Below are 13,596 nucleotides of genomic sequence, written 5' to 3'. Positions count from 1 at the left end.
TAAAAGCCCAGTTCCCTAAAGCAATGACTTTCCCTATTAATCTTGGACCTTTGACATATTGTCGGGCTTTTTTATTTTTTGGACAAGACTGTTTCTGAGATCCCTCTTTTAATAAAATTCTGAGGCTCAGCAAGACTTCATAAACTCAGAATTGAGTGAAGTGTTTACCTTTAATCTCCTGTTTTGTTAATACATGCTAAGATCATCAGAGTAAGTATAGTCATAATATTTGACTTGTTACCTAAGTTGGTTGTGCTCTTGAGGGTAGAGTAAGAGGTATCAGTAACCCCTATGGACTGATTTGGTCCATGGCCCAAGATTGCTCCACTGTTTAACCATCTTAGAAATAAATGCAAGGCTACAAGGTTAACCAAGAACATTTGGAGGAATGCAGATCCATTATCACTGAAGGAAAATCAATTCCATCTGTAAACATATGCCTTTATGACAAGCTTCAGTTCCCTAAAGATTCTGGTGTACAAAGTTACTTTTATGAACTTAATATAAATGTAGTGCCTCCATTTTAGGCATAAAAACTTGTAGCAGTAACCTACCAATATCCTAAAGAAATAAATCTTCACAAAATCATTATTAGTTTATTGTATTTGTGCTAAGATATATATCCAAAAATCAATCTTACTGAGGTTGAACTATTAAAGGAAAATTCTTATTACTAAGTTTTACTTTAAAATGTATTGGAGATGTTATAGTGAATTTACTAATCAGTTTTCAAAAATAGAACTTGAGCGTTAGCATCTGTAAAATGAAGATGATGTTTGTTCTTGACTTTTCTATTCTCACGAATTTGCTTCACAAAAATGTGAATTTTTTTCCCATACTACCACTATGAACATTGTATCATTGAAGTTAAAACTTACTTCCACTTTTTAGAAAAGATAAATTTTAAATGACATTCCAAAGTGTTAAACATGACATACCACAATAATCTCACTAAAATCTTAAATAGTTTGTTACAAAGAAATATACTTCAGTTTGCCTAAAATACAGATGGAATAAAACTTGAAAGGTATTAATCATGGACGTTTCTTAGATTTCACTAGTACATTCTCTTCTTGGTCTCTACTGTTTCCCTAATGGTTAGCAGTTTTTTGGAGGCCTAATAAGTGTTTGTTGAATAAAAACACATTTATTAACTACAGTGTTAATAAAAGAGAAGGGAAGAATATAAAGTCTAGGACATCTCAAGTATGTACTCCATTGATAAAAGGGTACCATCGACTGAGCATCATTTACCATTACTATATGGTAGTAATGCCTTTGGAAGGATCTTTTGAAATAGTTCTTAAATTGTTACCATTACCTGATTTGGAATTACTTTTTTCTTTTTGCAGTCAGTGTTGATATATGCATGTGGGCATAATAAATCTGAAATGTATGTGCTTAGAACTCACTACTACTCAGTCCTAATACCTAAATAAAAGGAATACTGTAACTTCTTTTGGAATCATGAAATAAAAAATAAATAGACCTAGGTTCTTTTTCCAAATGAGCTACTTATAGATAATTTTGGATATCATTCAACATCAAGACATGCTATAAAATTCTCTTTTGTTTTGTAGATCAGAAACATTGTTCTAATAATAGCACTTTTCAGATGTTAAGTGTTAACTGTAGCTATGAGAGTACTCTCATTCTATGGATTTTCATGATTGGGTAGATTGCAAGAATACTGTAAGGATCCCAGAAGTAATTTTATAGCAAAGCCAGTATAGTGAATCCATTAGCTCTATGGCTATTTTAGAAATACATGGTACTGTTCAGAAAAACCTAACAGGTATCAGTTTGCATTTCATAATATGTCTTTAGTATTCAAAAAGCAAATAGAGGTAGAAAGAAGGGTTGCTGCGAAAAGGCAGAAAAAAACAGGATAAAATTCATTATCTGGGAGACAAAAATGAGTTAACAATATACTCGTTGCTTGTTTGTGATGTCACAATTTCCTACCATTAATGTTGTTAATTTGTATGCCAAAAGTTGTGTTTTTTTAAATATTTATTTATTTTTGGGAGAGCGCAAGTGGAGGAGGAGCAGAAAGAGGGAGACACAGCATCCAAAGCAAGGCTCCATGCTGACAGACTGACAGCAGAGAGCCAGACATGGGGCTCAAATTCATGAACTGCGAGGTCATGACTTGAGCCAAAGTCAGATGCTCAACTGACTGAGCCACTAGATGCCCCTGAAAAGTCCCTTTGAGAAGTGAGAAGAGGTTATACCTTTTATGTGGAAATTTAATCCTAAAACGGGAAAAGAAAAAAAAAATTGACTCGTACAACTCCTTATATAATCTAAATATCAGGACCTTGAAATGTTGTATTTCTGTCCATTCTTTTTAAAAATTATTTGGTTCACTGAATGTCAGACTGCATTGACTGTATTTGTGAAAGCCCCTTATGATCTGAACATTTATTCAGTTTATTCTTTTTTTTTTCCTAATTGAAGTATACGTGACACACAAGGTCACATTAGTTTAAGGTATACAATGTAATGATTCAACGAGTTTATAGTTATGCTGTGCTCACCAAAAGTAAAACTGCCATCTGTCACCATACCTTATTACAATACTTTTGACTATATTCCCTCTTCCTATCTTTTTATCCTCTTATTAATTTCATAACTGGAAGCCTGTATCTCCTATTCCCTTTCACCTATTTACTCAGTTTATTCTTAATTAAAGCGCAAGTGTGTTGGTTGTGAAGAAGTAGCTTAAGATTTTCTCCAAAAGTAGTTTATATTATTTAGTTTTGAACTGTATTTTAAGCCTTAGCTTTAGAATTCTTTAGTTCCATCCATTATATAGGCCCTTTTTTATCAATAGGATGAAGATTAAATATAGCTCATAACTGAACTTAACCCTTTGATTCTTTTAAATATTTCAGTGATTAAAAAATGAATATCCGGTGTCCTTCCCACTTACTCTCATGCTGTAGCACTACATTTAAATCTGGAACTTAAAATTTATTCAAATTATTTTCCCTACCTTATTTACAGCTGCTGTTTTTATTTTTAAGGAATGGTCGTTGGAGGTCAGAGTGGAAGTTTACAATCACTCCTTCAACCACTCAAGTGGTTGGCATCTTGAAAATTCAGGTATGAAATAAAAAGTATTTGTTTACTGATCTTGAGATGATTCTGAACAGAGAAACAACTAATTCATAAGTTTATATTTTCTTAGTACACAATCACCATTTCTTTTCCAGATCTTTGTTTTGAGGTAATGGGAAAAACAAGTAGTGCTGATTTCATCTTTCAAATAACCTTGCAGTCATCAAAAATCTGCAAAGATAGCTTACAGATTCTCAAAACACAGCTAAAATTAGATGCTACCATTTGGTCTTCTCATCATACAGTTTGTTCATCCAAGCATCCTCTGAATTTGAGTTGTGCTGTTCTGTCTTCTGAATTAGGTGGAATTGTGAAGTTTAATATTAGTATATGTATGTGTATTGGATTATAAATACCTATTTATTATATGTATATATTAATATATGTACATATGACATATATCCTTTAAGTATCTTCTGTACTCCTATTTGGTTTCTTATAAGAAATCCACCATAATTGAATTTTTTGACTCTTAATGTAAACTCAAATGTTTATATAGAAAAACCTTTAATAACTAAGGCCAAGTATTTGAATATAAATATTACTAAACAAGTTAAAGGAAATGACTTTTTCTGTCTTGGTTCACTTACTTATTCAGTACATTTGTTAACTACCATGAAAGGTGTTGTGCTAAAAGCCATAAAGGAATAAAGATGAATCAGATACTGCTCTTCTATCATTTGACTCCACTGTACATTTCTTACCTTTATCCTATTGCTTTTATGTCTCAGTATAACTGTCCATTAAGGGCAAGAGAATAGAGGCTAAAAGCATGGATTTTGAAAGCAGACTGCCTGGGTTTGAATCCCAGCACTGTTCGCTTAGTTGTGTGACACCTGGAAGTCATTTAATTTAGCCATTTTTGCTTGTTTCCTCATGAGTCAAAAAACGAAAACAGCAATAGAAAGCTCAGATGATTGTCTGAAGATTAGTTGATACGGGCAAAATGGTTAGAACAGAGCCAGACATGAAATTCTTGGTAAATGATGACCAATGAGGCCGATAGTTAGGCCTCAGTAGCTTTCACCTGGATAATTTCTAAAATGAAGCCTCTAAGCCTCTGTTGAGCCAAAGCTTGTTGAGAGCTGGAATTGTCTAGCTCACAGTTCTATCTTCATCAGTTAGCATGTTGCCTAGCATATAATTGTTATTTTGTTGAGTTACTGGACCCTTTGCCATCCCCTCATCTATTTTTCACATTGCCACCATCGCAAAGATAATTTTTAAAAATGTAAATCTAGATATATTACTTTCTTACTTAAGACCACTCTAACCTACTAGATAGTCCAGACATATTTGCATGGCATACTAGGCCCAAAGTTGACTTGTCTTTCTCTATTTATTTCTCTAGCCACTCTTCTCCCTCTCCAATCTCACACACACGCCAGCTATAAGTATCTCCAAGCCTTTCTAAAGAATGCTGTTCTCTAAGTTCAGTTGCCTTACTTTCCCTGGTTTAATTGTTGTCATACTCATATTGCTAAATGCAAGTATTGTTGCCTCTTTTCTAAAATCCTTCTTTAAATCTCATAGTCTCAAGACTTTGTACATAACTCTTACTGTGTTGTGTTGGAATATAAGGCCAGGGACTCTCTTTTTTTTTTTTCAACGTTTATTTATTTTTGGGACAGAGAGAGACAGAGCATGAACGGGGGAGGGGCAGAGAGAGAGGGAGACACAGAATCGGAAACAGGCTCCAGGCTCTGAGCCATCAGCCCAGAGCCTGACGCGGGGCTCGAACTCACGGACCGCGAGATCGTGACCTGGCTGAAGTCGGACGCTTAACCGACTGCGCCACCCAGGCGCCCCTGGGACTCTCTTTTTTTTAAAAGCTGTGCGTCCCTAGAACTTTCTGTAGTAGCAGACATATATAGTAATCACTCAGTTAATGTTTATTGAATAAATTCGTGTCTGAATTCGAGGAATTAAATGGTTGGTGGAAACTCACAAAAGAGGAGCAACGTTTGGGAGGGAATATTGTGAGCTCAATTTTGGATATCTTGAGTTTAGATATCAGTAGAATATCTATGAGGTGAAAACGTCCTTTAGTCAGGTTGGTGGAGGGCTTGCCTGAGTAAACGCATGAACTGCAAATTTGTTTCCTCACTAGACTGAGAGCAGAAAGTTTCACTGGGGTTTGAAAGGTCAGGAGCTCAGCAGAAAAGTCTAGGTTTAGAGTGGAAATTGATAGTCATTTGCACTGATGTGATTGTTGAAGCTATGAAGATCTTGATGATTCCTGTAATGTGGTCTCTATAATTTCTTTTTCTAATAGGTTCATTATTATGAAGATGGTAATGTTCAGTTAGTGAGTCATAAAGATATACAAGATTCCCTAACAGTGTCTGTAAGTAATTAATTCCAAAATAAAATTTCAACAACCTAATGCTTCTATAAAACCAGAACAGTTTTGGAATTAATGTTTTAAGTAATATTTTTGCTTCTGATTGAAGTGTTTTTAGGTAGATTAAAGATGGTAAGTAACTAGAAATCTGTACCTGACTTTTTTGTCAGCCTTACTGAGATATAATTCACATACCATTCAATTTACTCATTTAAAGTATAAAATTCCATGTTTTTTAGTATATAAGCAAGATTGTACAATAATCACCAGAATCTAATTTAGAACTTCTTTGTCTTCCAAAAACCCAGTACCCTTTAGCAGTCACTCCCCATCCCCCCACCAGCCCTTTCTCCAAACCCCTCTTAGCCCATAGGCAACTGTGAATTTATTTTTTAACTCTATGGACTTGCTTATTCTGGACATTTCACGTAATTGGGATCCTACAATATGTGGTCTTTTGTGACTTTTTTCATTTAACCTAGTGTTTTTAATGTGTATCCATGTTGGAACATATATCAGTACTAAATACTTTTTTTATTCCCAAATAATATTCCATATACCACATTGCATTTATCAGTTGGATGGACATTTGTGTTGTTTTTACTTTTTGCTGCTGTGAACCTTGTGTACTCTTTTTTGTTTTAATTTTTCTTTGGCGGTAGTGGAATTGCTGGGTCGTACGGTCGTTCTATGTTTAACATTTGAAGAACTTTTGCCAGACTTTTTCCAAAGTGGCTTCACCATTTTACATTTCTATCAGTTGCCTATGAGGGCTCCAATTTCTCCACATCTTCACCAAAAGTTATGGCTGTCATTTTGATTATAACAATCCTAGTTGATATGAATGAATCTTGAATTCAGATGATGAATGAATGATGAATCTTATTGTGATTTTTATTTACATTTTCCTGATGGAAAATGATACTGAGCATCTTTTCATGTATTATTGGTTATTTATATGTCTTCTTTGGGAAAATGTCTGTTTAGATCCTTTGTCTATTTCTTAATTGGTTATTTGTGTTTTTATTGTTGAGTTGTGATTGTTGCTTATATATTCTGGGTAGGAGTCCTGTATCAGATACAGGATTTGCCAATATTTTCTCCTGTTCCATGTGTCTTGATCGTATCATTTACAGAACAAACGATTTTAGTTTGGATGTAGTTTAATTTATTTTTTTGTTCTTGTTACTTGTATTTTTGGTATATTAATAGAAACCTTTGCCTAACCCAAGGTCATGAAGATTTATCCCAGTATTTTTTTCTGAGAAAATTGTAGTTTTACCTCTTAAATTTAGGTCTTTGATTGTGTACTTAACTTTTAAACTATTTTTTTCTCCTCTATCTGGATTATGATTTAATGAAGTTTTTCTGAAGTTCAGCTTTCAAATTCAAGAAACTTTGAACTTGCTTTTATTTCCCCACAGAGTTTTCTCTTTCCATTACATATGCAGCTATTTATTTGTGGAATTTTTTTGTCCCACTGATATTAATAATATAACATTAATAGTCAAATTTTACATTTTCCCATAAATACTTTAGGTACACCTAAAAGTACCAATATATTATAAACATCAACTACTAATATACAAAATTAGCTAACCTAAAATATAAAGAGTTAATTTTTAATATAAGAAAGTGTTTGATTTAACATTAAGAAATGTGTCAATGTGTAAGGCCAGATGCTACCTGAGAAGGGAAGAGAGCTGGTATTTAAAAAAATGTTTCATTAACACTTAGATGATTTCTGCCTTTTTGCTAAATGGTACTCTACTTGTAAAATTTGCCAGTAAAAGAAACTAATGTCTGGTTTTCCATGAGACACTGTATTTGGTATTGTTCTATATCATATGCATACATGTAACATTATTTGCATAACAGGGTACTTGGTACTCTCTTCTTTAGGGAGTTTGACACTGAGCAAAGATTCTTCCTACTAGACAGCTGTCTACAAAATTATAGACTGGAGTTGTGAGAGACAGCCATAGTAATTAAACTTGACTTACATGCCTTTTGTGATGCTATTTAGAAATGCATTTTTCACTTTACCTTACACAGGATTTATTTTCTTTCTTTCTTTCATTCTTTCTTTCTTCCTCCCTTCCTTCCTTCCACTATTTTTGGACAAAAAATGCACGTTACGGAAATATAAATATATATATGCAAATATGTATGATACATAAAATAAGATATTAGAGAATTTTACATTACTACTGATATATGAAAAAGTCTAGATTTCTATTAACTTTTTTACTGTTAGGAAAAAGTAAAGAAACCCATATATTCCAGAACATATTTAAACACTACAGTAAATTCACATTAAACTTTATTTTTAAAAGTTTATTTATTTTGAGAGGGAGTTGGAGAGGGGCAGGGAGAGAGGGTGAGGGAGAGAATCCCAAGCAGGCCCTATGCTGCTAGCATGAAGCCCAATACGAGATCTGAACCCATGAACCACAAGATCATGACCTGAGCTGAAGTCAGACACCCAACTGACAGAGCCACCCATGTGCCCCTCACCTTTAGCTTTAGGCTTTTCCTCATATTTTTAAAATGTATTTTTATGGTGGTAAATATTGTTCAGTACCTACTTAATAATATTTAGATAGTCATTAATTAGAAATCTGTGACTACTTACCTGTAAGATTGTCAGATTCATGTTAAGTGTTATAACTGAAGTTTTTATCAATATATTTTTTTAATGTTTATTTTTATTTTTGAGAGAGAGAGAAAGAGCATGAGTGGGGCAGGGGCAGAGAGAGAGGGAGACACAGAATCCGAAGCAGGCTCCAGGCTCTGAGCTGTCAGCACAGAGCCCAACCTGGGGCTCAAACACACAAACCACTAGTTAATGACCAGGGCTGAAGTCAGATGCTTAACCAACTGAGCCACCAAGGCGCCATCAATATGTGTTAAGACTTCACTTTCCTTAAGCAGTGAAACCAGGCTCATTCTGTAGACTTTTAAAATATTTTTGCCTAGTTCCCCTTGGACTTAGGATAACTGATTGTATAGTATTTTCCCTTTGTCATAATTTTCATCTGTGTTATTTATTAAATTATAGTAAACCATTAACCATACATACATTGACACTCTTATTTAAAAATAATACTGGTGCACACAAAAATAAACTCAAAATGGATTAAAGACCTAAATGTGAAACCTGAAACCATAAAAATCCTAGAAGAGAACACAGGCAGTGTTTTTTTTTTTTTTTTTTTTTTTTGATCTTGCTATTAGGATCATTTTTCAAAGTACGTATCCTAAGACATGGGAAATAAAAGCAAAAATTAACTACTGGGGCTACATCAAGTAAAAAGCTTTTGCACAGTGGAGGAAACCATCAACAAAACAGAAAGGGAACCTACCGAATGACAAGATACTTGCAAGTGATGTATCTGATAAGAGGTTAGTTAATATCCAAAATATATAAAGAACTTACACAACTCAACACCCAAAAAAAACAGTTTGATTAAAAATGGGCAGAGGGGGAAAAAATGGGCAGAGGACCTGAATAGACATTTTCCAGAGAAGACATACAGATGGCCAACAGACAGATAAAGAGATGCTCAACATCATTAATCATCAGGAAATGCAAATCAAAACCACAATGAGATATCACCTTACGCCTATCAGAATGGCTAAAATCAAAAAGATAAGAAACAATAAGTATTGGCAAGCATATGAAGGAAAAGGAACCTTCATGCACTGTTGGTGGGAATGCAAACTAGTATAGCCACTGTGGAGAACAGTATGGAGATTCCTCAAAAAATTAAAAATAGAAATACCATATGATTTAATAATTCCACTAATGGATATTTACCCAAAGAAAATGAAAACACTAATTGTGCAAACACCCCTTATTTTTATTGCAACCTTACTTACAAAATATGGAAGCAACCTAAGTACCCATCAATAGATGAATGGATAAGGAAGATGTGGGAGATGTGTGTATGTGTACACACACAATTATGTATATACAGATATACACACAGATAATGGAATATTACATATCCATTAAAAAGGATGAGATTGTGCTAGTTGCAACAACATGGATGGACCTGCAGGGTATTATACTAAGTGAAATAAGTCAAACTGAGAGAGTCAAATACCATAGGATTTCACTCATGTGGAATCTAAAAAAAAAAAAATATGTATAACCAAAAAGCAGATATAAATACAGAGAACAAACTGATGGTTGCCGGAGGGAGTTGAGGTGAGGGATGGGCAAAATGGTGAAGAGGAGTGGGAAATACGGGCTTCTAGTTATGGAATAAAGTCATGGGAATAAAAGGCACAGAATAAGAAATATAATCGATAATGCTATAATAGTGTTGTATGATGACAGATGGTAACTACACTTGTGAGCACAGCATAATGTATAAACTTGTTGAATCACTATGTTGTACAGCTGAAACTACTGTAACATTGTGTGTCAACTATAGTCAAAAAAATTGGAAAACTTAAATAGTGTAGTTTTAAATTACTATTTACTTTTGGTTTTGTTTTTTATTCAGAATGAGGTGCAGACAGCAAAAGAATTTATAAAGATTGTAGAAGCTGCAGAAAATGAATACCAGGTATGATTTTCAAAACTATTACATGATTTATATTTGCTGATAAATTATGGCACTGAAATTTTAATTTCAGTCATAAGCCTGACTTTTTTTCATTGTTTCACTATAATAAAATACAGTGTTTTGGGTTTTTTGTTTCTTTTATTTCAGTGGCAAACTTACAAAAATGTAGCCAAAACTGTTGTAGCCAACTGTAATTTCTGAGTATTGGTCACAATATGCCAAGGTTTTAAATGTTTATTTTATTTCTGATTGAAATTTTTAATTTATGCAGTATTTCCCAAAGCAATTGGATTATGTATAATTTGCTTAGATCTTATTTCATTTTATACTCTACTTTTTACATTATTTATCAGCTTCTAACCTACACTCTTTTTTTTTTTTTTCAACGTTTTTTTATTTATTTTTGGGACAGAGAGAGACAGAGCATGAACAGGGGAGGGGCAGAGAGAGAGGGAGACACATAATCGGAAACAGGCTCCAGGCTCCGAGCCATCAGCCCAGAGCCTGACGCGGGGCTCGAACTCACGGACCGCGAGATCGTGACCTGGCTGAAGTCGGACGCTTAACCGACTGCGCCACCCAGGCGCCCCATAACCTACACTCTTGAACTTAGGCATTTAGTTTGTGGATTGGCCACATTTCTGGTCCTTGCAAACAGTAATTTATAAAATTGTTCCGAGTGAAATAGTAAAATAGATTCACAATGAGGACACACAAATATCAAATCTCATTTGCAAGTTCATTTCATTAAATGTAATTATTCATAATGATCAGAGACTTCTTTTAGGGGCACCGGGCTGGCTAAATCAGTAGAGCACAAGAGCAACTCTTGATCTCAAGAGTTGTGAGTTCAAGCCCCACGTTGGGTATAGAGCTTACTTAAAAAAATAATAATAATAAGCTTTTTCTTAGCTGCTTTTAGATAGCATTTAAAACCACATTGGGGTTTTTATTTTACTTTTTTTTCTACTTTTTAAAAACAGTGAAAGAGGCTGCTTAAATAAAGATTTTTCCTAAAACATCTCTTGTGTTTTATAAATTGTTCTGTTCCGATGATTTTTTAAACTTTACTATTTTTCATAGACCGCCATCAGTGAGAATTATCAGACAATGTCGGACACTACTTTCAAAGCCTTACGTCGACAGTTGCCAGTTACACGCACTAAGATCGATTGGAACAAGATCCTTAGCTACAAGATTGGCAAAGAGATGCAGAATGCATAAGATGAACACTGCATGACCGGATCATTTTAGTGTCTTTGCGTTTTAAAAAAAATCATTGCAAAAGTATTCAGAACTGTCAGGCTACCCAGTCAGGTGGGCTGTTGCCATTTAAAATCACTGTAATTAATTAGTTTGGTTAGAGCACAAAGCTTAGCTAATCAACCATTATTTTTTTCATTTCTTTTGTTCACAGAGGATTGAAAATCAGTTAAGTTTAAATGTCTTTTACTTTCTGTTATACCTATCTTTCTTACAATTAAGAGATGATTCCTCTAGTTTAATGTTAAAAGTTTTTGAAGTTTTCAAAAATATTTTACTTATCGTAACCCTAAAATTATTGTCTTTTGGTTTATGAAGTGGGTAACTTTTGATATTTGCCCAGTTCTTTTTAATGGGGTCAATAATGGACATTCTAGTTTAAGGTGGTTGATGGATTTAGCCATATATGCTGCTAAAGAAATTGTCTACCTTTTCCCCCTCACCTCTTCCATTTATGTAAGATTGAGATTAGAGGGAAAGCATTTTCTATATCAATTGTGTTTGAACCTTTCAAGAAGGTTATTTAGCTAGCTTAGTGTTTAACTAAACTTTTTTTAAACGAGGCCAAGGTCTAATGCTGTTTTGAGATTCTGAAATTAAATGAAAATACTTATTTCAGAAATGCATTTAATGCTTCTTTTCTTGTGACAGTTACGCAAATTAGCTTGAATTCCATATGTCCCTGAGTTATTTTTATCATAAAGCCACAAATGTATTATAACAAGGCAAATTGTAATATATATAATCCTGAACTCATGACCATGTCTCAGTTTATTTCTTTTCTTGGATTGAAAAGTACTGAAATTCAGTGTGACATTAAAATGAAAATTTTCCTATTTATTTGAGTAGAATATCACTTATCAGTGAGTCACATACTATTTTAAAATACTTTCTTTGGATATTGTGATTCTTAACTGGTTGTAAATTAGAAAAGCTGGGAGTACATATGGTGTGCATTACAGTCTAAATTTTTCCGTCTTCCTATGCATCATAAGCATGTTTGTAATATTTTAAAATATACATGTACTGATGCTACAGGATTTCAAACCTGTGGTGAATGTTAGTATTTACTATAGAGAGTGGGGTGGATTTATGGTTTCATTCAATCGAGTATTGCTTATTATACTCCAGTGGAATCCCTTCCTCACATACTCCTGCAGATGTCTGGGCCTGGAAGTGTTTTTTTTAAAACACCACTTTTATTATGTACAATAAAATATTTCATTAGCTTGAATTGTATAGAATTTAAAAATTTCTCAGTGAAAGCATGTTATTTAATTCCTTTTTAAAAATCAGTGTTGGGCGTTGAAAACATTGAGAATTTAATATGAAATTTGATGGTTTTGGTTAAATTGTTTTCTCTAATTTTAAAATACAAGTTTTGCCATATTGGGATTTCTGAAGAAAATGAATTAGCAATGTTATTTTATCTCTTCCCTTTTTAAAAAGACATTTTCAAAAGTCTTATGATAATTCTGAGCTAAGTACTAGATGAATCTTAATAGGCTAGCTCAGTCATATCAGTTAGACTGTCATGGTGTGTATCCCCTGAAGGTCAATTACTTTGGCTATTTTATGGTCTAGAGTGTTGTCTTGAAAATACATGCAGTTGTCTTGAAGGTGATGCCTTAAGGCTGAAGTATGAAGGCTAGGGCAAAATTAGGGGAACACTTAGGAGGCTGACCTAAGTTGAGAGCAAATGCTGACTTGGTCTGAGGTGGTAGCTATCGGCTACAGAGGTGGTGAGTTTTGGGTATATGTTAAAGGTAAAATCAAGAAGATTTGCCAAAAGTTTAATTGCAGAATGTGAGATAAAGAGAAATGTCAGAGACATTTTGGGGTTGAGAGATTGGAGATTTGAGGGGAAGGGCTGGTCAGAAGCTTGGTTTTAGATTTCAAGGGGAAATACCATGTAGCAGTTAGATACTGGAGACAGGAGGTAGGGGGGTACTCTTGGCTGGAAGAATGGGGGAGTGAATGGGCCTGGGCAACAGGGTTTGGTAGCCAGGCAAAGTGAAGGCTGACTCAGGGTTAGTGATGATTTAAAGTGAGACCAGTGAGTATGGCTCTCTTAAGCGCATAAAGCTGCATGGGTGCAGGCATAGAGTAGATGAACTGAATTTAACCAAAGTTGTGGTTTTGCCAAGAGAGGCTGACTAACCACAGGAAGAGGGGGGCAGGGTTGTAATGATCACCTGTGGAATTTAAGGTAGGTAAGCGGGGGAAATGAGGCCAAGAAAGGAAGGGAGGGATAGTGAGAATGGGGTATAATCAGTGGATTGCATATGG

General features: G+C 34.3%; 1 protein-coding gene across 1 annotated transcript in view; it reads left to right on the top strand.

Moving 5' to 3' along the window:
• Nucleotides 1–12,063, top strand: part of CAPZA2 (capping actin protein of muscle Z-line subunit alpha 2) — a 60,798-nt gene extending 48,735 nt beyond the window's left edge. Inside the window, exons 7-10 of the mRNA XM_025929633.2 lie at nucleotides 3,030–3,108; nucleotides 5,399–5,470; nucleotides 9,982–10,044; nucleotides 11,128–12,063. Coding sequence (XP_025785418.1) covers nucleotides 3,030–3,108; nucleotides 5,399–5,470; nucleotides 9,982–10,044; nucleotides 11,128–11,268 — 355 coding nt within the window. The 3' untranslated portion in view covers nucleotides 11,269–12,063. The remainder of the gene's footprint in view (nucleotides 1–3,029; nucleotides 3,109–5,398; nucleotides 5,471–9,981; nucleotides 10,045–11,127) is intronic.
• The last annotated feature ends 1,533 nt before the right edge of the window (nucleotides 12,064–13,596 follow it).

Source organism: Puma concolor, chromosome A2, assembly GCF_028749965.1.
Source record: "Puma concolor isolate L17-30 chromosome A2, mPumCon1.1.hap2, whole genome shotgun sequence".
NCBI lineage: Eukaryota > Metazoa > Chordata > Mammalia > Carnivora > Felidae > Puma > Puma concolor.
This window is presented reverse-complemented; position numbering and strand designations above follow the sequence as displayed.